General features: G+C 47.9%; 2 protein-coding genes across 2 annotated transcripts in view; one reads left to right on the plus strand and one right to left on the minus strand.

The window, feature by feature from the left end:
• Window positions 1-26,674, minus strand: part of CACNA2D4 (calcium voltage-gated channel auxiliary subunit alpha2delta 4) — a 134,008-nt gene that overhangs the window by 30,720 nt on the left and 76,614 nt on the right. The window lies entirely within an intron of this gene.
• Window positions 1,340-24,973, plus strand: LRTM2 (leucine rich repeats and transmembrane domains 2). The gene is made up of 5 exons (XM_026116990.2): window positions 1,340-1,816; window positions 12,681-12,811; window positions 14,255-14,416; window positions 18,138-18,728; window positions 20,602-24,973. The coding sequence occupies exons 3-5, from the start codon at window positions 14,350-14,352 to the stop codon at window positions 21,054-21,056; spliced, it is 1,113 nt and encodes a 370-aa protein (XP_025972775.1). The 5' UTR covers window positions 1,340-1,816; window positions 12,681-12,811; window positions 14,255-14,349; the 3' UTR covers window positions 21,057-24,973.

Consider the following 26,674-nt stretch of genomic DNA (forward strand, 5'->3'; position numbering starts at 1 on the left):
TGCCTTGTCTCCTTGATTATCCATATGCTCTTTTCATAAGGAGCTTTCCTCAAGATTTAATTCTCTGGCTTACCACACCACGAAAAGGCATAACAAAGAGCCAGAAGATTACATCCCATAGACTGCTTATCAAGATGTACCTTGTCATTCAAAACCTGTTTTCATGGTGGCTGGTGTGACTTTAAATAAAAACCATGACTCCAAAGAAAGGAGTAGAAAAGCCCTGCCCTTTCTGTCAATAGTCATCCCTTGTTTCTTGTAACTGAAATATTCCCACTTTCCCCCTCAAGCCAAAAGGAGCTGCTCCATTCAGTCTAAAAGTCCACTAAAAATGTTACTGAAAAAGTAACTTCAAGACCAATTAAAAATAACAAAAAGCCAAAATCAAAGACAGACTGCCTACAGTACCAGAGCTCAGAGAAGAGGCAGTTAAAGTGGATCAGCAAAAAATTAATGATAATTCTTGCAAACTTTAGCTACTGAGGGAATCAGTGAGCAGGATGAAGGCAAGCGAGAGGTTCGATTTTGAAAGGCAGGCAGGAGCCCTGGGAAGCCAGACGGAAGCCTCACAGAGGTGGTGGGCTGGATTTGAGACCTCACCACACCAGCAGGTTGTCTCACATAGGGCAGGAGATGCCTCTGCCGTTCTGTGGCTCTAACTGCGAGCAACATTGATGCTGGACATACCAGCTGACCACGCTCTCGCCGCTGCACACCGACTCCAGCGGAGTGAACTACAGCTGTAAAAGCTACTCTCTCGCCCATCCTCTCCCCATAGCTATTCCCCACTCCCTCCTCGCATTCCTCAAGTTTTCCCTGAATTGCCAAGGAAGCGAATGCCAGGACATGCTCTGTTCGAGCACTGAGGTGTTACAATAGCCTGCTGTGCCCAGGCACACTTCATCCAGCCCGTTGTGGGCATTTCTTCGTTAAGTCCCTATGTAACACACAGTGCCATACGCCCCTCTCCACCATGGGGTTGCTGATGGCAAGAGGGGTCGCAGGCCCCATGGTGTCTCCCCTTCACGGCACCCGCCAGCCTCCTCCCTATACAAACCAGGCAGACACAATGGCTTGTCCCCTTCCCCTTCGCATGCCTTTCTCTCCAGGTTTATTGTGATCAGCCATGCCAGCAAGGGGAGGGAGGGAGGGGAGGAGGCACTTCGGCTCAGCGGTTCCTCTCATAACCTGTGCCTAACGGCTTGGACCAATCTGCCTGGCGAGGGGCCGTGGGGAGCTCCCCCCACCCCGGCGCCTCCGCACCCCTCCTTGAGCCCTTTACACCATTCACCGGGAGAGGGAAGGAAGCAAGGGGGGAGGAGGGAGCGCCCGTGCCAGAGAGACCGAAAGCAAGCAACTGCTCTTTCTCCAGCATGGGTTGAGAGAATCAAAATCTTCCGAGCTCCTTCCGCTGGGTGTTTCGGAGCAGAGCCTGCCTGCTCGGCGGGGTGATTCCTTCGCAGTGTCTGTGCGCGTTCCTGTGCGTGTGCTGCTGCCACTGCATATGTACCCCCAGCTGTCACTTCACTGCGCTCAGTCGCTCCCTCTCCCGCCTCTCTCTCTCTCTCCCCGTATTTATTATTTACAGAGGATTACAGTCCCTTTCCCACGCTGCCGTCTAACCGTGCTGCTTCTCTGCCCACTGTGCGGGGTGACCAGCTGGCTAGCACGCAAGGAGACGAGGGCTCGTGCCAACAGGAGTCCAGCGAGAGCTCACCGGGCAACAGAGGGAGCTTCTGCAGGATTTGCTTTGGGAATTGCACAGGGTTCGCTGGAAGAGCTGGCTCAGAGGAGGGTCCATGCTAGCTCGAGAACAGTAAGTAGAGGCTCTCTTATCTGTATATCCCCCTGGCTATGTGAGATCTTTCAGTGGGGCTGCCCCCAAGGAAACGGCTTCCTCAGGGAGGAGACTGGCAGGCAGGGACAGCACCGGCTGCAACTCGGTGCAGTCGAGAAATCCCAGTTGTATGAGGCTGAAGGGCAGCAATTTTCCTGCTAAGGCAGAATGACAATTGTGCCGCGGAGGCTGATGGTACTGGTTCTAGACCAGTTTAAGTATGGGGAGCTGGAGGCAGCTTCTCCCAGTCGTGAATGGCACCAGCATCTTTAGCTATAGCACAGACAGCTCAAGTGCAGCTTTGAGCCTAAGTGCTTGGTGCGGTGCTGACTATGTACTAGGCAGTTCCTGGTGACCCTGGCTCCTGTCCCCTCCTCAGCAAAGTGGAGTGGGTCCAACACACCAGGTGCCACTCACCCGACCGGTGCTGTCTTTGCTGGGAAGCGTTTTGGTCTCAGCTACCTTCCTTAGTAGGAAAAACCAAAAATGGAGAAGTGAACGAGTACCAAAACTGGATGGGTGACTGATCCAAAATTCAGTAAACAGGCTTTAGGATGAGGGGTGTGTGTGTGTGTGTGTGTGTGTGTGTGTGTGTGTGTGTGTGTGTGTGTGTGTGTGTGTGTACGTGTGTGTGCGTGTGTGCGTGTGTTGTCTGCATGTATGTCTTTACACATAAAGCTCACAGACATGACCACAGGACATGAACCATGCCACCAGGGGGGCCAAAAATAAATCCTGAGTTGTTTCCAGAATCCTGCAGGCTGAGCCTGTGATTTCTGAACTTCTGGGAGGAAGGCATACCACAAGGGATGGGGGTGAATACAGTACGGAAAGACTTACCAGCCTTTTCCAATATTGCTACTAAGGGCAGCTCTGCCTGGGAGAAAAGGGGGAGGAGAAGGTCCTGAATGAGCTGATGTGAATCCTCCTATGGATTTTGCATCAGGCAGGGAAATACATATGTGAGTGTTAGTCTGTGTGTATGTGTGTGTGCAAATATACACACGTGGAGACACGTGCACACATATATATCACGCAGGGCATTTTCCCCTGCTTCTTCTGCTGCCTGCCCAGCTTATTACTGCCACTGCATCTCATTCTAATTAGGAGAGACATATAAAATCAGAGCTCTCCCGGTCTGTGGAGAGGGGATGTTTGGAGTTGGCGCTCCAACCAGGTCATTACTGAACCAGGCCCCGGGCCTGCAATTTGGATTGCCACGTAGATCGAATGCGCTGGTTCCAGTGTGTCCCTGATTTGAACAGTCGTTAGCAGAATACAGCATTGCTCTGCCACTGGTTCCTGTTCTGCCACTGAAGGATTGAGAGAAAAATTAAGAGCTCATTTTGATAAGGGCTGGAGCAGCTGCTGTCCAGAGTGCTATTAAACCATTTACAAGAAGGAAACCCTTAAAGACAGGGTCTCCCTTAAAGGCACAGATGGACTTGTCACAGAGCAGGGGATATTTCTAGCTGTGAGGAGAAGGGGGTGCCTTTCCAGAACCTCAGACCATTTTTCTTCTGAGCTTTGTCACTTGGGCATGTTTTGGGGGACTGGATCTTCCTCTAACTGCCGCGGGCAAGCAACATTTGCAAGCGAATTATTCCACATGAGAGCAGGGCTTGAGGGAGTTGTCTCCCTGTCAGACATCAGTGCAGTCTCTGTTAGTGCATGTTGTCCACTTGGAGGAATTCATGGTAAATCCTGAGCAAAGAGGCTGTCTGCAGAGAGAAAGGGGGGAAGCCCTCTTATGTAATTTTTATACCACATCATAGCTTTACCTTTGCTTCCAGCAAAGTGAATGCCACATGCTAGCAAGGTGCACTCAGAGCTTCGGTATCTTCATGAGTTACTCCAGCCTCCTGCCCTTCCTCTGGCTCTCTGAACACTGATTCAGAAAGGATTTTTGGAGCTCATCAGAACCACAGAAGCCTGACGAAGGCAGAGCTGCCATCTCAGCGTGGCAAGGAGGGCCATAGCAGCACAGGACCATGAGGACACCCCGACAAGGGTGCTCGGGGTGCAGTGGAGGCTGGAGCAGAGTGTGGAACGGGCCAGTGGAAGGCTCACTTCTGTGGGAGGGTACATCTGGGTAGGACTTCAGTGACTCTTCAGCACTTGCCTGTTGCTGATTCAAAAGAAAGACCAAGCATTTTCCTTCACTTGCCATGTGTGGTTACAAGCAGCTGTTTACAGAGCTTGACATCTGTCCCAGTCTGTGTGGCTCAAGCAGTAACCCAAACGACCATACTGGGATGCTCCTGCCAGCTGGGTAATGCTCCAAAATGCTACACCATGACACATACTGCACTTCTCAGTGGGAAAGAGCTGACGTTAAAGAGTCCTGGACTGTTTCTGCCCGTACTGCAGACTGTCTAGCATGAAAATACTCTGTAACACATCTCTTATTCCTGCTGTGGCTTTACTGAAATACTTGCTCACAAAAATGCTTCTTGTGGCTCAGAGGTCCCTAATAGGAAGAAGAAATATTTGTTTTTATGTGCCAGTTCAATTCCAGGCTGGATGGATGGAAGGGGAAGTTGCCTCACCTGTGAGAGGTGGGTTTACATGAAATACTCTTCTATTCACATTGCAAAAACAAGCACTTGAAAGTCAGGAAATGTTGGGATTCAGGGCACCATGCCATCTGCACTGGGTTGCAGTCCTGACTATTATGATCACACACTGTATTTTCATAAGGTTGCTTCATTCTGGGCACCGGATGCATGGCACTGAGGGAGTGAAGCAGGAGGTTGTTATTATTTTGGCACTGCTACATGTGTGCCTGTTTTATTTGTTTATTGCCTATCATCTGAGCCCTGCAGGCAATACATCATTATTCATTGCCTCGTGGTGTTCTGAAGATGTTCGCTGCTCTAGTTGCTTCACAGATGATAGAAAATCTATTCTCCTGATGAGGCAAGAGAGAATGGTTATTTTCCTTGCTGTTGAAAGGGAAAGAGATTTCCCCGTTAGCCACACAGTGAAGGAGCAGCAGGTGCAGGAGTGGAGCTTGGGACCTCTTGGCTCTTAGTGCCACTAATGCCTTGAGACCACACCAGTTTACTGGCTAAGCTGTCAGCATTTTGCAAAACATCAGCTGTGAGTGCTCAGCAATTCTGCAAAATGGCCCCTAGGATCTCGTGCCGGGCACCCACAGAATTAGGAATGTACAGATTGGCCACCTGCCAAAATTGTGGTTTAATATTTTACGTTGACCATATAAAAATGGCCTCTTTTATTACAACATCCTCATTGTTATCCTATATATCATGTGTCCTTTGCACTGCGTATGGGACACAGTCCTGTGAAAAAAAAATAGTACTTGATCAGCAAGCAAAGGCTGTGTTGTAATGCATATACACAAGTGGGTGAATTAAGGTCATGCAAGTATTAACTAACATTTAAGTGCTTGCCTTTGCAAACCAAATGCCATATTTTTTTCACATAGAACTTTTTTGAAATGAAAATGACACTTTCTTGATTCTTTTTTTATGAATGGAAAAACAGGACACTTTCTCTTATTTACGCATTGTAACTCCTGACACCCATCATGGGAGGGACTGAGACCCAAATTTACCTCAGGGCCACACAAGCCTGAACTCCATGAATGCCTGTGAGCAAAGGCTTATTACTCTGCAATCAGGTCCTGAGATCATTCTCCTCCTCACTCAGAGGAGGCTGGGGGACTTCCTTCCCCACAAAGCGTTCCCTCACTCAAGGAATAAAATCATAGGACCACATCGTGATTCTGAAGAAGTGTTGTTAGAAGAAACTTGGCTTAGCACTCATTGCTTGTGCTCTCTTTTCACTCCTGGCTAGGTCCTCTGCTGCCAGTGCTCCCCAAAGCACAATGTGCTGCTGCTGCGATTTTGCTGTGAGGGGGCAGAGGGGCTGACGGAGGACCCTGCTCTACACACTTGCATTTAGTGATTGTGATGGGCTATGAATGTTACCACGCCTGTACTCCTTCCATGGCTGCAAATCCTCCAGGGAACTGAAGTCACATCAAATCTGAAGATGCTCCCCAGCGTCAGTGAGCTCTTCAGCGTGGGGCTGTGGTGCATGTACTAGCTCAGATGGATCTGAGGAGCCACGCTAGAGCTCTCTCTGGCCAGCAATATCTGTCATCACATCTTGTTGAGGTGTAGGCAATGCTGCCAACAGGCTTCTAAGGCTTGCAAGCATATCCCAGTGATCTTCAGGCACTGCTGGTGCTGCAGGCAGCAACCTGGACCCTAGGCAGTTTGCATGGATGGTGTAGGGAGGTCTCTCTTGGATGCTCTGGGAAGGTGATGGGGGGAAGATGGGGAAGGGGGAGAAGGAGAACTCCAGGCTCTCTCTTTACATGCAGCACGGGACTCCTTATGCCACGGGGGCATCCAAGTGAAACAGATCCATGCAACTCACTAAGGCAGAAAAAGAAATCAGCAAAAGGTCTCCTTCAGAGTTCAGTATAAACGCATCATGTGTGAACAATGAGAGTCAGCCTTTCCTTGGGAAGTTTGCCAGGAGCTGTGAGTGTGCTGGGTCACTGATCCCCTTATGATAAGAGCAGAGAGGATTTTTACTGCTGGCATCCTGCACTCTGCCCCACCACTGTGCATGCATGAATGATCCCTGCCCCTGTGAACATGCCAGGGGCATAAGCTTGTGAAGTGAGACAGCAGTGAAGTTCTGCCTCATCCCACAGTGTTTTCTAATTCCTCTCCCCTCTCTGCTCCAACTGGCAAAGTGGTGAGTGACTCTCCTTGCAGCCAATGGTCTGATTCTGAGAGGCCGGCAGCCAGGAGAGCACAGCCAAGGTGCTGGGTGAGGAAGAGTGGGAGTGACTCTTTCACTCAGCAGCTTAGGTGGCAGCAATTCTCCATCACACAGGCTTCTCCACCAGGCAGTATTTCAGCTCCCAGGAGCAAAAATAACAAAAATTACTTGGAAGACCAGGAAACCTGGGGTCCTGGCATCTGTCAGGATACAGACTATGTTAAGAGGCAAAGCCAGTTCCTGAGCAGACACAGGCATGAACGATGGCAGATAAGCTGGTGCAGGACAATTTATGTGCATAGGATCACCCAGATTTGCAGAAGATCATCGCATCCTAGGAACTAGGAAACACAAGGAGAAAGCTTTATGGTTGAAGCACCTTGACCCAAGTAAGGTATAACAGGGGTGGTTTTTTTTGGTATTGATCTGGAAGCCCCTTGATTTGGCAGTCTGGCTCCCTCACTTGCTGTACTGTTCGATAGATCTCTCACCTAGCACCCCAGGGACAGAGCTATGAATGGGGAGCTACTTAACACTTGATCAAAAAAATGACATTTTCATGTCTGGTGGCTAAATTGAGGATCCTCCATCTGCTACTTTGTCGAAGTAAACGTGTCTTTAATCTCACACAGGCAGGGTCCCTCCCAGCTATCGATCTGCTGCATCTTTAGCCCCTAATAAGAAAAGACCCAAGGAGAGTATTGAGGCATCTCAATATTTCTGAGCCCTCAGAGAATCCTTCACAAATGTGGGTCCATTTTCTTCTTCTTAAACACACAGAATAAAAACAAGAAAGAGATTATTTTGGGATCCTGAGTACCATCCAACTAAGAAGTGAGGAAAGTGTCTGTGGGGGTGGGGAGGGAGATGAGCACAGCAGAAGCAGGATTCTCCCACCAAGTCTTCTTCTTTCTCTGCAGCCTCTCCCTGGAGTATGCCACCAATCTACCCTCTGCCCCCAGGGTAAGCCTGGGGGAACAGCATTTTAAATGCCAGTATGCTGAAGGACACCCGTGCGGTGTAAAACTGGAAGCAGGAGCAGAACTGTGCCTCCATCAGATCTGTTGAGTCGGGAGTGGCTGCAGGCCTTCTGTCAAGGGACTGAGTGAGAGGATTAAGGGCCTGAGCTACTACTGACCGTGGGATTAACCCCTGTAGAAAATTAAAGTTGTAGAGAAGGCTCTTCCCTCCACAACTGAGAGAAAGAGAAAAACTGGGATTTGGATTAGAATTGGCAGGCCTGGTGACAAGCCACCACCCACAGCCAACTGTTCCCAGCTGGATCAGAAAATGTTATCTCAGGCTCCATGTAGAATCCCCCCTGCACATCTCACTTGGTTATCAGTTTTTGCCAACAGCATGAGAAGAACAAAAACAACACTCTGTGGCAAAAAAAAAGAGGAGGAAACTGGGCAAGCAGCTCACATGTCTGAGCCCCCTCCCACTCCCTCACCTGCCTCCCTTCTCAGCTGCCTCCATTTCGCTAAATGAAACATGCACGTGGTCTGTCGCATTCAATAATACTCAGAGAAGATGCTGGCACACACATGGCTGGATTTCTTCCTGTCAACTGCCCCCTCAGCTCTCCTCCTGCTGCTGCTCTGGGCCTCCTCCATATGCCGCACTCTAGCTGCGCTGGGACTTTCCTGTCACTCCTGTGTTGGATATCCCGGTCTCCCCACCTGCTTCTGGAGCCTCCCAAGGCATCCTACTTCTCTGCAGCAATTTGGGTCTTTCCCATCAGTGCTACCCCCCATTCCCCTTCAGATGCTCTGTGCTTTCTCAGATGGTTCAATGAGGCCTGATGGCCTTGATATTCCCAGCCCCTCCAAACTCTCCCAACCTCACTATTGTGAGCTGACTGGGGAGGCTTGGGCTGCAAATAATGTGTGTTGGCTGAGGAAGGGGACTGGGAATCAGAAAAAGTGGCTTCCCTCCTGATTTCACCACAGGCTGATAACCCTTACGAATCATTTCTGCAGGACAGGAGAACATTTACAAGCCTAAGTGATCCAGTGATGCACTTGGCAGCTTTGAAAATCTTGAGCTGGGAACAGATGTAGACTCATGTTGAGGTCTTAAGAGCTGAGCATCTGAAATTTCAGACAGCTAAACTTAGCAGCCATTTTCATCTCTATCATAGCTTTCCCCTCCATAAAATGGGGATAACCTTGACCTTCCTTACGGGGGTTTGGGGAGGAAAAATTTGTTAACACTGGTCACTGTTGCATTTCAGAGGAGTCTATGCATTATCATTTCAAAGATCAGAAGCGTTCTGACCTATGCACATTCTAGAGAATAGGGTGAGGTTATATCTCAAAGCAAGCCAGGAATGTGGCAGATCCCACAACCACAGCTCCCTTACCATACTCAGTGGGTTTCATATGCTTTCTACTTACTTTGCAGCTTGCTGTATGAGGTGTTTTGCTTAGCTGTGATCGATCACTGCAAGTCAGATGGCACCGTTTCTTCTGCAGCTGGGTTTCCAGTGTGAATTTAAAATGTGCTTTCCATTGACTGTGACAGTACAACGCTAATGAATCCTGAACATGTGTTAATAAATCAGCAAGTGCTGGAAATGAAGCCGCCAGCTATTTAGCATATAACCTCACTGGGGCAGCGACACACATTGTGTTTCTACAGTGCTGTTGAGCTTGGCTGCCATCTCTGGGTGCTTTTTCAATCCAAATAAACAACCGAGGAGGAGCTGCTGCTGAGACAATGAGCTTAAATCTGAACTCTTGTGGTCAATAATTTGCTTGACTGACCTAGGTCTGTTGCAGGAGCAAGAATGGGTATCATATCCATGCCTAAACCCACTTCTGGTAGTGTCAGAAGAGGAATAGCTCCTGCTAGGACAACTCAACCAGATTATTTAATGAACTTCCAATTTCTATAATCAGACCACTGAGCTTATGTGTCTCCTTTCCCTTTGTGTACGGCGTCTTGCTCTCCAAAGGCTGATGAAGGAACAGACACAGAATGGGATGCTTTAATCACTGGACTCTGGGGTCCCACTGCCCCCCTCCACTGTGGGTGAGGGCAATAAAACAGGAATCCCAGAAACAACAGCTTCCCCAAGGAAAGGGGTGTGTGTGGGGGGAAGATAATCTCCTTAAAGCATCCTCCATGCCCTCCCTCAAACTGTTGGTTTTCTGATAAAGGCTAAAGCAATTTAGCACTGGAAAGGGACTTTGCCACCACTCATGAAGAAGAGTGTGGGGGAGGGATGAATGCCTGCGTATAATTCCTGTTAATTTATCACTGGCATCTGTTGTAGCCTCTCTTACCCACCCTTTTGTAATATAGGTCACCCTCATGCCCTGACAATGGTAGGTAGCCAGACTGTTAAAGCGATCTGATCCTGGAGCCATGAGTTAAGGGTTAGCACAATAGACTATGACAGATGATCACAGAGAGAGGTTGCTGGGCTCTGTTTCTGACGATGGCTCATACTAGTGACATACTGGGATAGTTACCTGTCTCTATAGCCTCAGTATCCCTGTCTGGAAAATGGGATAATTCTATCCACCTACCTAGAGCAGAGGTCTTACAGGCTAAGATCTGAGCCTTACTTTCCTTTATGCTGAGCATTCATGGCACTTAGTGGAAAGACTGACAGACAGCCATTCTGGAAACCATGGTCTGCAGGTTATTAAATATATAACAATAACAACAACAACAACACATACAACCATGGTAAGAACCATTTGTAAAGCAGATGGAAAGCTTTGGATAGAAGGTGTCACAGAACTGGGAAATGTTACTAAAACAGTATCAGGATGCAGTAAACAGAGACCCTCCTCACCCTCACAGCATGATCCTCGGGCCCCTATTCATGAAAGCTAATGTTTTACAATGCTACTGCAAACACTATTGGTGTCTGGACAGGGAGAAGGGAAGCATGAGAGAGTGATAGCACCTGCTGTAGCTCTTCTGCCCTGGCAAGTACTGCAGAGTCATTACAATTAATGTGTCCCCCCGCCTACCCTGGCAGTAAAGCTCCCTGTTTAAGCTAATGAGGGGAATCCTCATTACACAGTCCTCTGGGGGATCTGACAGCAGGCCAAATGCCCAAGTGGCACTTTAGCTTAGTATATTTCTGGCCACTGGAGCCCATGGCCAGAAATGGATGGTTTCATTCTCTTGCTCTGAGCTGAAACAAAAAAAAAATGTCTTTTACTGTCCTATATCGAAGGGCAAGAAGAAAAGGCCATCAATAGCCCCACAGGCTACTCTGTTCATATCTCCATAATCTGGAAAAGAGATTAAACTCCAGATATGTGGAAGAAAGCTTTGGACATCATATCCCATGGATCATAGGGCATTTGGCTGACATGTTGTTCCAAGAAGAAGGAACCATGCAGTAAGTCCACAAGACAGATAAACACCAGGTTTGTGGAGCCCTTGGGTGACTTCAGAGCATCAGAGCTCCAGCAATGGAGATCAGCTGTAAACTGCCAAACCCACGCAATCCCATGCCAGTTTAGAATTGGTGGCATGGTGCCTCTTCTCTCCGAGGCTGGGGGCATACGTGAGGCACTCCTAGGTCTGGCAGAGTCCTTGCTGCTGGAAAAGCCCCGGGGTTGTCAGGCTGAAAGCAGCCAGAACAGCTTTGGTGGTGCTCTAGAGAGTCTTGAGGTGTGGGCAGGTGCTGGTTTTCCCAGGACTACAGGCTACCCAGCGCTGGGTTTGCAGAGAGCGCAGCTGGCTTGCTGCTCTGCAGAGCAGAAGGCATCTCAGACCAAAGCAAAACACCTAATTAAGTCAGAATTCAAGACAAATCAGGGAAAACCTTTAGGAAGGAAGTCATCAAAAATCCTCTCTGCCTCCTGACTCTCTCCTGGCTGCAGGATGTTTTTCACTAGTGGCACTGGTCTAAGAAGTTTATGGGCAATATGTGTCTGGGAGAAAGTGTTCTTTCTGGATCCTTGGACTTAAAATTTCTCTATAAATATATTATTTCAAGGTGTTAATGCAGAAGCTTACTGGTCCTTTCACTTCAGCAGCCAGCAAACTCTACATATTCCAAAGCTGATGCTCTGCCACCTAAGCATGTGTTATGCTTGTGGATGTTGGTAGCTTTGTGCAAGACATGGATGTGGATAGACATGGGTCAGAGAAGAGTCCCAAGTACATGTACAAGTCCACCTCTGTGCATACATTTGCAAATGTAAGCTAGATTTGTGCCTATATCTGCATATGTACATGCAGATTGCTGCCTTTCAGACTTAGGTAGATGTGTATGAGTGCTCAAATGTGTAGATGCTATCTATGGGGCGGGGAGTGTTGTGTTTTTGTGACATGATTTTAAAATAATCATGGGTTTACCAAGGCGCCTCCATCTTTGTGCATGTTGCAGCACAGGAGACAGCATTAAAGCCTGAACAGGTGTTAATCACTATGCGCTGTAATAAATTCTAAACATAGGGAAAGAGCTTATTTATACACATCTGCTCCTCCCACCCTGCACTCTGTGCTTAAGCCTTGGCACTGCCTCCTAGGATGAGGCGCCTGTGAGGTACCAGAAATGAGTGCATGAACCAGACCTTTCCCACCAGAGCAGAAGGAATTACGGGTAGAAACCCTGACTCTGACACCATCCTTGCGCCTGGGTATGCCAGTCCTGCCCTCAGCTCCCCACTGTCGCCTGGGGATGGCAAAGCAGAATTACACAGAACAGTGAGCAGGGGAAAACATCAACCCATGGACTTAGCAGGGGCCTGCGTGAGGGGATATCGGGGAGGGAAGTGGTGTCACGAAGCACCCAAGGAAGTTTTTTTTTTTAGGCTTAGCCCCCTTGATTGGAGCTGAGCCAGCTGATACAGATGGGGTGTTACAAAACAGAGCCAAAAGGCAAGAGCGCAAGGAACAGAGCTATCTATAACCCAGACAAAGTTAGATGGAGTGAAGGTGGGGAAGAGGGAAACGCAGAGCGTGGCAGGCAGCCCCTAATGCTGAAAGCAAGGACACAATCATTCAACAACAGGATTTGGAACTGATCAACTCCAGCTATCCAGCAGCCAGATAAGGCTCTGTGGCTGTCAGCTTAACTCTGCCGTTTATTCCTGTGCTGTAGGGAGTTAAATAGAGCACACAGAAAGCCTGCTGCCGGGGAGTGAAAGTCAAGGAGGGAGAGGGAAGGCAGAGACTGTAATTGGACAGTGCCCAGGAGTCGGGTGAAAGTGGCTGCGGGCAAAGCCCCTCCAGGTAAGCGCTCGTGGCTTTTTGTCGTCTTTGTCGATACCGAGAGCTGGAGGCAGGAGGCTTCAGGGGTGGCATTTAGGACAGAGCCATCAATACAGAGAAGGCTGAAAGTCTCCTTCTCAGCCAGTGCGAGCAAAAGCACTGAATGGGGACAGCTATTTGTTGAGGTGTCTCCTTCAGCGGGGACTGCAGGCATGGTACTCCAGCTCTGTTTGGGGAGTGGGGGGCTGCAGTAGGGAAAGGCTGGAGGTGTTTTGGTGCTGGGCAAGGTATTCATCTGTCTGGTGCATCAGCAGTTGGATAAATAATCTAAATAGCTTGGCAAAATGTGCTAGTCCAGGCACTGAAGCTGCTCATCTTTCTCACTGAGATGCTAATTTAAATATGACCCGGTGATTTACACTCCTGTATAAAATAAATCAGTCATGGGAGCCTGGGGGAGGGAGAATAGCTGGCACATGCATGGGGAGAGTGTCCCAGTGGGAGTGCAGTGCCCAGTGAAAATAAAGGCTGTGGACATTCCCAGAGCCTCATGGAGGGGGATGCAGGATGGCGTAAATCTGTACCCCAGTGGAAATATGTCCATCTAACTGCTGCTGTAATGGTGGGTGGCATATCAGAGAGCAAGCAGGAGGACAGGATGGTCTGTGGTGTTTCCCCTTTTCCTGCTTCCCTCTATTCAAGAGGGAAGAGGGAGGGAAGGAGGGACCTGTTGTCAGTCACTTATTGTCAGGGGAGAGTTTATGGTCTTTGGGTTTCTAATTAGACTGAGCATTTTGCCTTCTTCTAATGAAGATGTAATTCCTCTCTTTTCAACACACCCACTCAGTCTCCCCCGCCCCAGGTCCTCCCTTCTCCTCCGAGGCTCCCTTGCTCTTCAGCTCCTGCAGTTGCTGCAGTGTGAAATCCCCAAGCTGAAGCTGTGCTCTGCTCAGCCCCACTCTAACACCACATCCATTCTACTTTACAGCAGAAAGGAAGCACTGGTGGGGAGTGCAGGGAGAGAAGTGGCTTGGCAGCCACTAGTGCCCAAACCATGGTGAGCCCAAGCCATGTGTCCCGGAGCAGGATGCACAGGTGGCACTAGCCTGCATGGCAGCGAGAAGGAATGAGCCGGAGACTGTTGCCCTAGCAGGGTCACCTCAGCAATTCATCAGGTTAACCTTGAATGTGAGGCTAATGCAGCTACTGTGGCAGGCTATTCAAGCACAGGCTTGTCAGTTTGGCACATATTGAATAAGGTTTTATTTCTTTACCATGAGGTTCAAAACGAATTAACATCTTGCTGTACCTCTTGAAATATCCTCCATCTCTCCTCCAAAATGGGGCTGATGCCTCAAAGGCAAAACACTAGGTGGGGAAGGGAATGAAAACATTGAGCCCAGACCTGCCTCCTGTGCCCAGGGGACTGAATCCCACCCATTCTGCTCTGCTCTTCTCCTCTAGGATCTGATAGGCAGGCTGCAAGGTCACTCCTCCACCCTCTGGGGCCGTGTGCCAGGCTGGCTGGTGGATGTGAAGACACGCTGGAGAAGACAACCATGTTGCCCATGAGTGCCAGCCACCGGTGGAGGAGCAGCTTCCCCATGAGGTGGCGAGAGGCTTGCCGTAAGTAATACCTACTCAGGTACTAAGTACAATGATCCTGTTTCTCAAGGGAGGGGAAAGAAAATAGGTCATGTCAGGGTTAAGAATAGGGGAGAGGGACAGCTAAGAATGGAGATGTTTGAACTAATTCCTGATTCCTTTAGAGGCCAGGCTAGCTGGGAGGGAGAGTGAGACTCTAAAGCTGAAGATGGGCTTAAAGTGGGACAGTCAGTGTTGATTGCTTCTGAATTGTAGTGGGCCTGACAGGTGAGAAACAGTGAGAAAGATACCACCACACAAAGATCCACCCCAAATGCTTCTCTGATCGGCACCCTGTAAAGCAGCAGACTCCTCTCTGTGGTAGGGGTTTATACACAGGTTGCTGAGCAAGGCTCCCAGCTCTTCATGGCAGGAGAAGTCGTGACAGATTTTACAAGTGAACACAAGATGGGAATGCAGAATACTCCTACTAGGCACCGCCACATGTAGCAAAAATCAAAGAGTAAATAAAGAAGACATCCTTTAAATTAAAACATAAAAGTTCATTTTCCCAGTAGACCAGAGCATCTGCTATAGTATCCCCGAATGCAGAGCACAGATGACTAGGCTGCTGTGGGGCATTAGGGAATGTACCTGCACCTCAGAAAAACATCTGAGGATCACAGCAGAGGAAAGGGAGCGCTTGGAGAGCACCTGCCACTACTGCATGCCCAGGCAGCCGAGCAGACCCGTGGTTTCCCTTGCTCCTGCCCTCCTGATGAAATTTGGGACTACCACCATAAGAAGCTAGGGGCATTACTTCCTTCTCCAGAAAAAAAAGGCATCTTTGTAATCCACCCTCCCAGACTAGACTGCTGTATAAATTATTTACAATGAATGCTGCTGAGTCTTGACTTAATCTGATATTCCTGGATCAGCTTTCTGCCACCTACTAGAGTCACCAAACACCCCACAAAGTAACTTCATCTTCCCCTCACAGAAAAACATACATTGCTCATCCTCCAGCAGGGCTGGCAGAGCGCATCAAGTTCTGCCTATTGCTTCCCTGCTTCTATTCCCAGTATAGTTTCATCCTAACCAGTGAGATGAATTTCTGTGTCTCAGATGACATCCTACATAGATGCATCTCTCACAAGGATGGAAAATGAAATCAGACCTTCTCCATTCTGCGATTTTACTAAAATGTTTCCAAGAGCACAAAGCAATATATGGGTATCTGACACATCCTATATGGCTGCAGAAACTTGGCACAAATACAATTCATACTTAACCATAACCAGCTGCCTGACACATTGTTCCTACCAACCAGTGCCAGCACATATACTGGTGAAATCCCACAGCTGCTCGGTCAGGGGCCAGTGGTGGGTAGGTATTTTGAGAGATAAGCCCTGAACAATGCCACCTGTATAGCATTACATGGTCTGTTCTCGCCTTTCTTGGTGTACAAAGCAGCTAAGTGTTATCTCATCATCACAGCTGTCAATCTATTATTAATACTGTACTTTTGTCAAGCATCCAGGAAAAGACAGGGTCACTTGACTGACTCACGGCTCTTTCCCTTCCCCACTCTTGCTCTCATTCTTTTAATTCTCATCCTACAACAAGGGAGCAATGTATTCTGAATGGAATTTAATATCACCCAGCCAGACAGTACCTTCACTGTGCCAATTCACGGGCTATGATCTGCTTTCATGGCGGTGTTTGCTGTTGACCCCAACCTTTGCACAACAGGAAAGCACAGAGGTACTCAGGATAAAGATCTCTCTTACATTTCACTACAATGATACATAATTGTTATTAAAAGAGCACACAGATTGGTACTGGCTGGGCCAATGCAGACCTGAGATCTTGACTGTATGACAGAAAAAAAATTCTTGAAGGAATTGTGAAAGATGTATGAAAAAAATAGCAGGCACCCTCTGAACACTTATCCCTTAGTCCTTAAGGAAGTCATATAGCTCAGGGTCCAAATCGTGTAGTTGTCCTCATGCTGCCAGTCCACTAAGCCAATTCTCACAAGGGTCATCGGGAACACAAAGAGACCTCAGGCATGATGGCAGTATTTGAGTATGAAGGCGGCATCACTAATAGAAGCCAAGTGAAAAAAAAGGGGGGGGGGACTATGGGGCAGACTAATCTCTAGAGACAGTGTTGTGAAGGGAGAGAGGAAATGCATGACTGACTGCAGAGCTGCTCCAGTCAGCGCTTCTCCAAAACATGGGTCTCTACTGGCTACCTCTCCTATGATATTCTTTCCAGAATTCCCTTGGGGTTAAGAAATAAAATATCTCTTTGTTGGTTCTTCCAAAAAAGCAGGAATGCAGGCAGGACAGAAGAATCTAGTTTCCAGTCCAGGAAAGAATGGTGAGACAATAAATGCATCCGTTTTAGCTGCCATTCAGGCCTGGAAAGACTCTACCGACCCCAAGTGACTGCCTTCGCTGCGGAGAAGAGAAAAATAGAGAGGACAGGGCATGATGTAGAGACAAATCTACTTCAGTTTTACTCAAATGCTCAAACTTGTCACCTTAAAAAACAGCGAGGGAGCTGAACTTGCTTCCCACATTGAAGAAATTCATCTTAATTCCTTCTGTGGAATTAAGATGAAGGATGCAAATGTTTTACATAGTCTGCCTAAACATAACTCCCACTCCTCTAATGACAGAAGGCACAAAGCTTGCTTTCCTGTTGCTGATGCTTCATCGTCACAGAAATGAGACTTTTAAAGGGCACTGGCTTCCAGTGAGGGCTGACAGCTAGTGCCCTGACACTGCTCATGAGATCTGGACACGTCTGGAATGATGATCCAGAAGAGCTGTACAAAGCACAAATGCTGTTTTGTGGATTTTCCAACCTTACTTTCAAGGCACTGTAGGAGAAAGTGGGTGTGCACTAGCCTACACCCTTTTCTTCATCTACCAGCCTGCATTTTTTCGTCATCTCTTCTCTGGTATGGGTGATTTGGGTCAGAGGAGATGCATGTAGGGCTATTGGTGTGGGATTCAGAAACCATTTTGACACCAATAGCAAGTAAAAGTGTTCAGTGGGTTGGGGTCTCTCTGTTGCTTTATAATAGTTTCCCTGGTCATCCCTTTGTAATGTAATTTAATTCATAAAAAAGCCTCTTACCAAAAGGCCCACTCAAACACACTGTAGATATGGAGAGCAATTTAGAGGTTAATTTGGATTTGAGTTTGATCCATCACAAGGATCATGATTCAAACCGCAGAAGCAAAATTGGCATATAGGTTGTTTTGTTTTGCCTTCTTCTTAAAAGCTTTTCATTAACAAGTTTATTTCTCAAAAAAATGCAGCTCCTTAAACATATAGCAGTCTCCTCTCAACCCTGACTCCTTAGAAAGAGGTGTTCTTCATCTCAGGTGACATCTCCCACCACTCGTTGCTCCAGTCTCTTCTGACAAGAACTAATGCTCTGGCATCAGGCAGCAAAACCCTCTGGAATACACTGTCCTTACTTCTTTGTGAAACTGGAAGGATATTTACTTGCTTGTTCATTAAAAAATAGGCTAAGAAGAAACTCCTGCTGCCAGGGAGCAGGCCAGTAGCACAAGGTTATAGATGTGAGGGAGATCATTTCACTGCATGGCACTGTGGTGAAGAGTCCTGCTGTGATAGTTGTATTGTAGCGGTAGCTGTGCTCAAAGTGGTGATGGGTGAGGAGGGGAAAGCACTGTTCTAACACATGTTCTCTCTCCCTCTCCCACTGCTTTTCAACCACCAGTGCTTGGCTGTTGGCTGTCACTATGTGCTGCAGAGTCCTTCTTTGCTTGCCCTTCCTCCTGCAAGTGTAACAGTGGTAATCTGGAAGTGGACTGCAGTGGCTTGGGCCTCTCTTCCATCCCCTCAGACATCCCCACAAACACCAGGACCTTCCTTTTTCTCAACAACAAACTCAGCATCCTGCCAGGACCAGTGTTTTCCAACCTCTCTGCCCTACAGAGGCTGGACCTATCCAACAACTTCTTGGACCAGCTCCCTCAGAACATTTTCAGTGACCTGGGGAACCTCACAGAGCTCCAGCTGAGGAACAACAGCATCAGGGCCTTGGACAAGGACCTGCTGCAGCACACCGCCCTGCTGCGTCAGCTGGACCTCTCCATCAATGGCCTGGCCCAGATACCCTCGGGCATCTTTGATGACCTGCCTGCTCTCCGCTCCCTCTCTCTCAGGTCTAATCGCCTGCAGAGCCTGGACAGGGTGACCTTTGAACCTTTAACCAGCCTGCAGCAACTCCAAGTTGGGGATAACCCCTGGGAATGCGACTGCAATCTCCGAGACTTCAAGCACTGGATGGAGTGGTTCTCCTACCGAGGTAGGTGCTTGGGCAGGGTTAGCGAAGCAGTGTCGGAGACTGCTAACTTTTCAACGAAAGGCAGTCAAAGGCAGGCAGGGAAGAAACACAGGCAGATACATCCGGCAGATCAGGCTGACCTAAATTCCAGATCTTTGCCAAGGAACAGGAGAGCAGTGCTATAATGCTAAGAGACCATGCAGCGCTACTGTAGTGTGATACAGTTGATGCTACTGCCAGTCCTGAGAAGGCCCATGCAATCCCAGATTCCCTATTTCCTAGTTTTGTTTCAAATCTCAAATATCATTCCTCTTTTTCTTTTTTTTGAGGGGAAGGATCTTTCCTCAAATAACTTGAAAATTTGGGCATTATGAGTTTGCTTCACCTCTTCTGCCAACAGAAAAGAAGAAATACTTTTCAAGCTTCTAAATAACTGTCCAGTTCTCTTCCTTATGCTAGTAGAACTAAAAGCCAGATTTGTCTGTAAAGCATGAGGTTTGCCTTCAACAAAACGATAGGAAACGGTGTCACTCAGGAAAATATTATAACTAACATTGTCAAACCCAAATGTTCAAATTACCAAGTCAGGCCCTAAGTCAGACTGGCTATAAAATCATTATTTCAGAGCAAGTAGTTTTTGACGACTTCATATTACCACTTTTTCCTTGAAACATTGAAGGCTAAAAATGTATAGATTACTTAGCAGAAATTCTGATGTAACAACAAGATTTCAGGCGCTGAGATTCTAAGAAAAATGGCACATTTTACAAGAATGACAACTGAAGGCCTGACCTTCTGTCACTGAAGCCACTGAGTAGGAAAGGGTCTCAAACCATGTGGATAGCAACAGTCAGCTGTCATATTCCTGCCGATCACAGCCATGCTGCAAAGAGACTATCTGTGTCTATGACTAGACTGCAATACATTGAAATATGTATTTGTGTGAGCAGAACCAAACAAGCATATGAATGCCACTTTTCCCTTTTTGGGAGTTTGTTTTCTTTCTTGACTCTCACATCACAGAGTTGATAAAAAGCACACAGAGTTAATTTTGCCTTTTTTTTTCCCTTCAAAAGAAATTGCCCAAACTCGTTGAAGCATTTGTTTCAACATCTGTCGCTATTTTCACAGAGGGGAGATGGATTAGTTGTTAGAGGATAGGACAGTGTATCTGTTGTTATTTTGAGAAGGTAGGTCCTGATCCTATCTTCCTGTTTTAATTTCTCCTTTCCTAAAAAGCTTCTACTGACACTTACATAACTCAGTAAATAGTGTGAGGCTGACTTAATAGATGGTTTCAAAGGGCTTTCATGTCTTGGCCTGAAAGCCATCTACACAGATATCAAGCACCAGGAGCTCTACTGTCAAATCCGATCTAGGTAGAAGCATCCCAGCCAGGTGCCATGGTTGAAACTTCTTCCTGGAGGGCTAAGCCATGACAAATGTCTCCCAGTTAGGCAAAACAACCTTTCTAAAGGACACCATGTGTGCTCCCTCTGCCCTGTCTGCCCAGTGAATGGAGGTGCAGCCATTCCTCCCTCCTGCCACCTTTGAGAGGCACAGTGGACCCGGCAGGATACTGGGGGACAGGGGGTGGCGGGAGGGGCATCAGTGCCTCCTGACCTCATCTTACCCTTGAACTCTAGGAACACCCCATGCTGGATCATGGTTCCCTTCTGGGGTAGGAAGAAGCTTTCTGAAACCTCTCTCCACTCAACAAAGCATTCACACATGAGGGACTAGATTTTACAGCACCAACACTGTAACAAAGTGGTTCCACACTTGAAAACCATAATACTGCTACAACTGTCTTCTGTAGGCTGTTTAAATTCTCCAGCACAGCACTGTATCAGGATGCAGCTGTAATTCACTCCTATTATCTCTGTTGAGACAGGTGGGAAAATTGACCAGCTGGCATGTACCCTGCCCAAGGAGCTGAAAGGGAAGGATATGCGAATGGTGCCCATGGAGATGTTTAACTACTGCTCACAGCTGGATGATGAGAACAGCTCTACCGTGCTGGACAATACCGGCCCACCCTGCACTAAAGGAAGCCCAACTCCTTCCAAATCTAAATCGGGCCCAGAACCAGAGGTGGAGCCCAGTGTGGGATGCCCTCAGAAACAGCGATACAGGCCTGTGAGCGTGCGCCGGGCTATTGGCACTGTGATCATCGCAGGGGTGGTTTGTGGCATTGTGTGCATCATGATGGTGGTGGCAGCAGCTTATGGCTGCATCTATGCATCCCTCATGGCCAAGTACCACCGGGAGCTGAAGAAGAGGCAGCCACTCATGGGTGACACAGAGGGTGAACATGAAGAGCAAAAACAAATCTCTTCTGTGGCATGAAACCCTTCTAAGAAGGCAAGGACAGCAATGAACAAAGGTACCTGAGAGCTGCCAAGCATGGGGTCCTCCCAAAATACATCTTCCCAGACAGACAGACAGACAGACTGTGCTATTGCTCCACTCACCCAAGTAGTGCAACATGCTTCTGGGGGGTCAGGACACCTCGCTCTAATTTCTGTTCCTCTGCCCCAGGCCCCTTTTGTGCCCTTCCATCCTTGGGCCCTTCCAGGCAAATAAAGTAGAGTCAGACCTTGAGTGCTTGCTGTGCCTCATGCCCTTGCACAGAGCTTCCCTCACGTGCCTGCTTTGGCAGCAGCTGGCACCTTCTGGGAACCCGTGCCATCCCCCCAGCTTCAGGACTGAGTTCTCCTGTGCCCTGCCCAGAGCTCTCTGCAGAGAACAGCTCTGTGAAAGCTCATGGACACCAGGCAAGTGTCCATGCCTCACTGTTAGGGTCACTGCTGTTGTGTGAGAGTAACTTGCTCCTTACCCAACAAGTCAGTGTGGCCAAGAGCATGTTAGAAGGGGTGGAAGGTCTTTCGGAGATGACAACTGTCTGAGGGAGATTTCCCTTCTCACTTTCAGAGGTGGAAGGATACCTACATCATTCCAACACTGCCTGGGAGCACAAAGTTCTTTTTGCTCCTGGCCAAGGACAAGTCTACAAGCTGACACATGTGTCATCCTTTATAGGTACACGGAGACAGAGCCATGCTCCTGTACACACACACACACACTGACTCACTCTGATTCCAACACACATACACACATATGCAGACATTGCCCCACTCCATACATCCAGGCATCCCATCTGTGCATGCAGAGCCTCATGCGCACAAACTGATCTGCCCTGTGCATGCAGCCATGAACACATTTAAACACTCTACCTTATTTTTATTATAACAGCACATAGCACCTTCTGGTTCAGAGAAAATACGTGAACCCTGCCACTGAGGAGCTAACAAAAACATTTCAGCCATAGAGCAGAGCCAGTGGGGGAAGAGGCAGGAGAAAATAGAGAAAGGCAAAATTATTAAGGTTATAGCATGAGTCAGCAAAGATGAGTACAGAGCATGAAAAAAGGTGTGTTTTTGTTATCCATTTTATATTTTCTATGATAAATGGAGAGGGTGAATGATACAAAGCCTCAATCCGCAAGCGTCTGAAGGGCAGACAGGAGAAGTGGGTCATGAGGAAAGACATAAAGGAGAATGCGGCTCACTAGCCTAGGTAGCGCAAGCCACACTGAGGGATGGTGTGGCCTAAGGGGGAATTGCGGGAGGAAGAAAACAAACAGCCTCAGAGCTGGCATTGCTGGCAGAGGGGCAAGCATGGTGCACGGAGTAGGGCAATATAGCTGCAGTGACTGCAGAAACGGGGCACAATTCTGGAGGGTCTTTAGGTGAGGGCAAAAATCTGGACCACAGCACGGCACAGGAGGGAGAGCCCACGGAGGAGCTGACATGGTACATGGCGCACGTACGCTCACCTCACAACCACTGCTATGTTCACCGCCAGCTGCAGCTGCACAAGTGTGCCCATATACACAACTGCACACACTGCCACTGTCACATAGGGTAACTTTCTCCAACCAGATTTTAAAGCCCTCAGACTGCAGTGCCTCATATTAGTCTCAGCTCTTTACAACCTGACAGGAAAAAAAATAAAAGTGAGAGAGGAAAAAAAATAAAAGGAAAGGAACCTAACATAAGGACTCATTTTATATCACTGGAAGTGGGATAAAATGCTGTCGCCAGAGGAGAGTGCACATTGCCATGGTAACCCGCTCTAACCCGTCACAGTGGGTATTCCTGGGCTAGGAAGATGACACTGGAGGTCGTGCATCCGCAATGCCTGTGGATGGTGTGATCCTCACCATCAGGAAACAAGCTGGCAGCAAGCTCAGCTTTGCACGGTGTTTCACTGATAACCTGTGTGAGAGGCCAGGATGCACTACAAGTGGACCCTGCCAGGGCACGGCACCTCTTCCCCCTGCTCCAGCTGAACCCTGATGCCTTTGGATGTCTTGCAGAACTCCTGCTCAGTGCTGCTGGATCCCTGTGGAAGTGATTCATGCTGGTTCTTCACCCCCTTCTGGTCCCAGCTGGGTTGTTGTACTGACCCACGGGAACACAATGCCAAGTCTTTAATCTGAGTTTGGAGTGGCACAGTTCCTCCTGACCTGCCCAGGCCCACCAGAGGCAAAGAGACAGGACTGTTTTCGCATGACTTCCCTTTGATACAGGGATGCAGCGGACACAGGAGGATGTTCTTCAGGAACCAGAAGACCACACTGCCCTGGAAGAAGGACTGGGAGAAGCAGTCCACCCACGAGTGTGTGCACACACCATATCCCTCACCGCCAGCACACTGCACGCCGGGAGGAGGAAGAGGAGGAGGACGACGACAAGGTGAGCTGGCAAGATGTGAGGAGGAAGGACTCTGCCCCCATGCACTGTATAGCCACTCAAACCATCCCCATCTGCTGCAACCGTAGCCCGTGCTGAAGGGCAGAACTGGTGCACTGCAGACTCCTTATGTGTGTGCTGCTCCACATTCCCAGCAAGCCAGGACTAGAGTAACTGCTGGATCCAAACCTCTCCCCAACCCCCCTCTCAGGGGAACTTCTCTTTACCATACCGGACTCCGCAATCATACTTGAAATGGGACTTGAGTCAGAGCGGGATATTTACAGATATATATTTTACTTGCATCAAATAATGGTGAAACATTGCACAAAACAATTGGGGTGTGTGTGTGTGTGTGTGTATGAGAGAGAGAGAGAGAGAGAGAGAATGAGAATGTTTTTAAGTGGATAGACAAGAGGTAAAATAAATGGAAGGGAGGCATGGGAGGATGTGAGGAGGAAATCTCCCTTTCCTGCACCTCCCCTGTGACCTCCTCCTGCCCTGACCATTTTTCTTTGTTGCTAATAATATTTTCCACATCTTGTGTTAGGGGGCTGATGATGACCTTGCCCATTCTTTCCTCCTTGTTTTCAGTTATAAGGCAGAAAGTCTGGATTCATCTTAACCCTAGACAAGGGACTGGTATGTTTAGAAACCCACCCAGGAAAGGAGAAGACAGGAAAAGGGAGAAAAGAGAGTTGCTGAGAAACATGAAGGCTGGATGCTATGGGGAGTCCCACTGGAAAGCAAATCCTGTACTTTGAAAGACAAGGCGCTGTCCTCTCTCATGCAGAGCAGAGCAACAGGGTTCACTGGGAAATGCCCTTGTTATATCACTGCTTGCAAATAGGCTCTTTCTCTGCTCCCTAGCACACCTGGAAAGCAGGCTGCTCTAGTGGGACTGAGCTTTTGCACTGTCAACAGGCACCTCTGGGTTGCATGGGATCCAACATGGTCAGAAGCGAAGCTCTCCTATGGGATGCTGGATGTAGGAGAGCCAGTGCTCCTCATACGCTCAGGAAAGGGGTTCCTCTGGTGTGTGGGGCAGGAGGCTCCCACTCTCCCTGCAGGCACGGTTGGGCAGGGGCGGGGGGGATCCCATTAAACACACCCTTTGCTGCAGGTAGGAGCACCAATGCCACGTGCACGTGCCTGCCCCCAGGAAATGCTCTCTGGGGGCAGGCAGGCCCAATCAACATGCCAGGGTGATGTGGCCCTTATGAGCAGGCAGGCCCACCAGAAATACCCCTTCTGCTCCCCCCGCTCCCCCTCCCCACACACCCACCTGTGGTGCAGGCAGGCACATTTCTTGCAGGGAACAGATGGCACTTGTAATTTCTTTTTCTTTTTGTTACTGTTTTGAGGGAGAGCAACAAGAATTTCTAAAACGATTGAATGGAGGTTTCTTTGGCATGAGACAGAAGATTTTTAAAGGTATATTATATTTCTGGCTTGTTGTTACAGAAGAATAATAAAGAATGTATTTTCCTATGCTCCTCATTGTTTAAATGAGATCTCTGATAGTAACCTTCCCTTTCCCCCATTCTCTGCAAAAGCAAGTACTGCAAACACCACAGCCAGCTAAAGAAAAAACCCTGAATCTCCACGTATGCATACACTTGTCTGCACATAGTGTTTCAGCTTGGAATGAACATGCACATATATAAACACACATACACCACCAGCGTAAGTCCTAAGCAAGCATGTCTCTGTAGTCAGGGTGAGGCTGTAGGACAAAATACACAGTCAGTCAAGGTGAGACCCTAGATCTAGAAACACACACATACAGTGCTCCAGGGATACAGCCAGACAAGGGCGATTGTGTAACAAGGATAAGATACTGTGGCAATCAGCTCATTACATAAAAGTCAAAAGGGCCAAATTAATCCCTAGTGTAAGAACGCGGAAGCCAATGGAGTTATATTCAGGTCAAATTTGATTCCAAAAGCTTTTATTTATTTATTTATTTTAAATTAGAGCATAATGTCCAATAAAACTTAGTGTATCAAACAGTGAGCTATGGTTTCTGACATCTCCAGATTTCTGGCCATCCTGAGCAGTGTCATTTTGAAATGAATGAAAATTGCTAGGTAATCCTATTGCACCCCAAACTACACAGGCTATCACCCCTAGAGATAAATGGGTCTCTCCACCAGCTAGGTCTATCACATACAGCTAAGAAGTTTAAATTCCCCACTTCTCCACAGAAGTGCTATACATACACAATTCATCGCATATTCTTCCTGCGACAAAAAGCTGATTCTGAGGCACGTGGAATCTCCAAAGATGTTAAAACCACCATGAGCAAACCCTTGTGACACTGTACTCACGCTGTTACACCCAGCCTGATCTTCAGAGAGAAAGTGGGAGCAGGACCCAGGTACTCCTAATCTGCTAACAACAGCTGAGGGATCTGTTCTGTTGAAAATGTACCACCATGACAGAATCGCCATTACTATTATTTAACAGTATGGTATCTATAACACATAGTTTAGTCTAATTTTACCACCCAGGCACAGGAGTGCACACAAATGCTACTAAGCAGTTCATATAATACCAGAAATATAGAGCTGAAAAAAGCAAAGCCAACACACTCATCTGATGACTCTAAACTCTTTGTGCTCATAAACTATCTGGGAGCAGCCTGAGATTTTCTGCAACTTGACTATCTTTCATTTGCCAAATGTATTCACCATGTATACATATCTACTCACATACACACATAATTCCATACATACACACATGTAATTGTGTATATGTGTACATAATACGTGTAAAATACATAAAATAGAATACCTCCTCAGTATATTGTTCATCGGCAGCCTGCTGTGCATGCTTGAAGTGTTTCCTAGCTCTGATTGGAAACACGGGTCAGAGGGTCAGTTTCTATCCTCTGACTAGATAAGGGCAAGTCCCAGCATAGGATTTCTGGGGACTGAAAATCCTTCCCTCCAAGAGAACTGTATAATACAGACAAAAGAATAACCATTCCCTGATGAGTACAGTTACAGAACGGAGTGAAAGTAAATAAAAGATTTCCTTTGTCATTTCGGGAGCTCCCCACACTGCTAACAGCTCTGCAAGATGGAGACAAGGCAGCATCCTCACAGCTTTTCTCCCTTTGGGGGATACAGGTGAAGGAACCAACAGCTAGAACTCTACTTCTCACAGGGGCACTGTGCTCAAGCCAGGCAGAGGCCATGAGCAAGG

The sequence above is a fragment of the Dromaius novaehollandiae genome, chromosome 1 (assembly GCF_036370855.1).
Source record: "Dromaius novaehollandiae isolate bDroNov1 chromosome 1, bDroNov1.hap1, whole genome shotgun sequence".
NCBI lineage: Eukaryota > Metazoa > Chordata > Aves > Casuariiformes > Dromaiidae > Dromaius > Dromaius novaehollandiae.

What these genes read in the sequence shown, in the direction of transcription:
- LRTM2 (XM_026116990.2), top strand. Translation starts at nt 14,350, where the DNA reads ATGTTGCCCATGAGTGCCAGCCACCGGTGGAGGAGCAGCTTCCCCATG. An exon ending in GAGGTGGCGAGAGGCTTGCC is followed by an intron (nt 14,417 to 18,137) that starts GTAAGTAATACC and finishes TTCAACCACCAG; the next exon opens with TGCTTGGCTGTTGGCTGTCA. An exon ending in GGAGTGGTTCTCCTACCGAG is followed by an intron (nt 18,729 to 20,601) that starts GTAGGTGCTTGG and finishes CTGTTGAGACAG; the next exon opens with GTGGGAAAATTGACCAGCTG.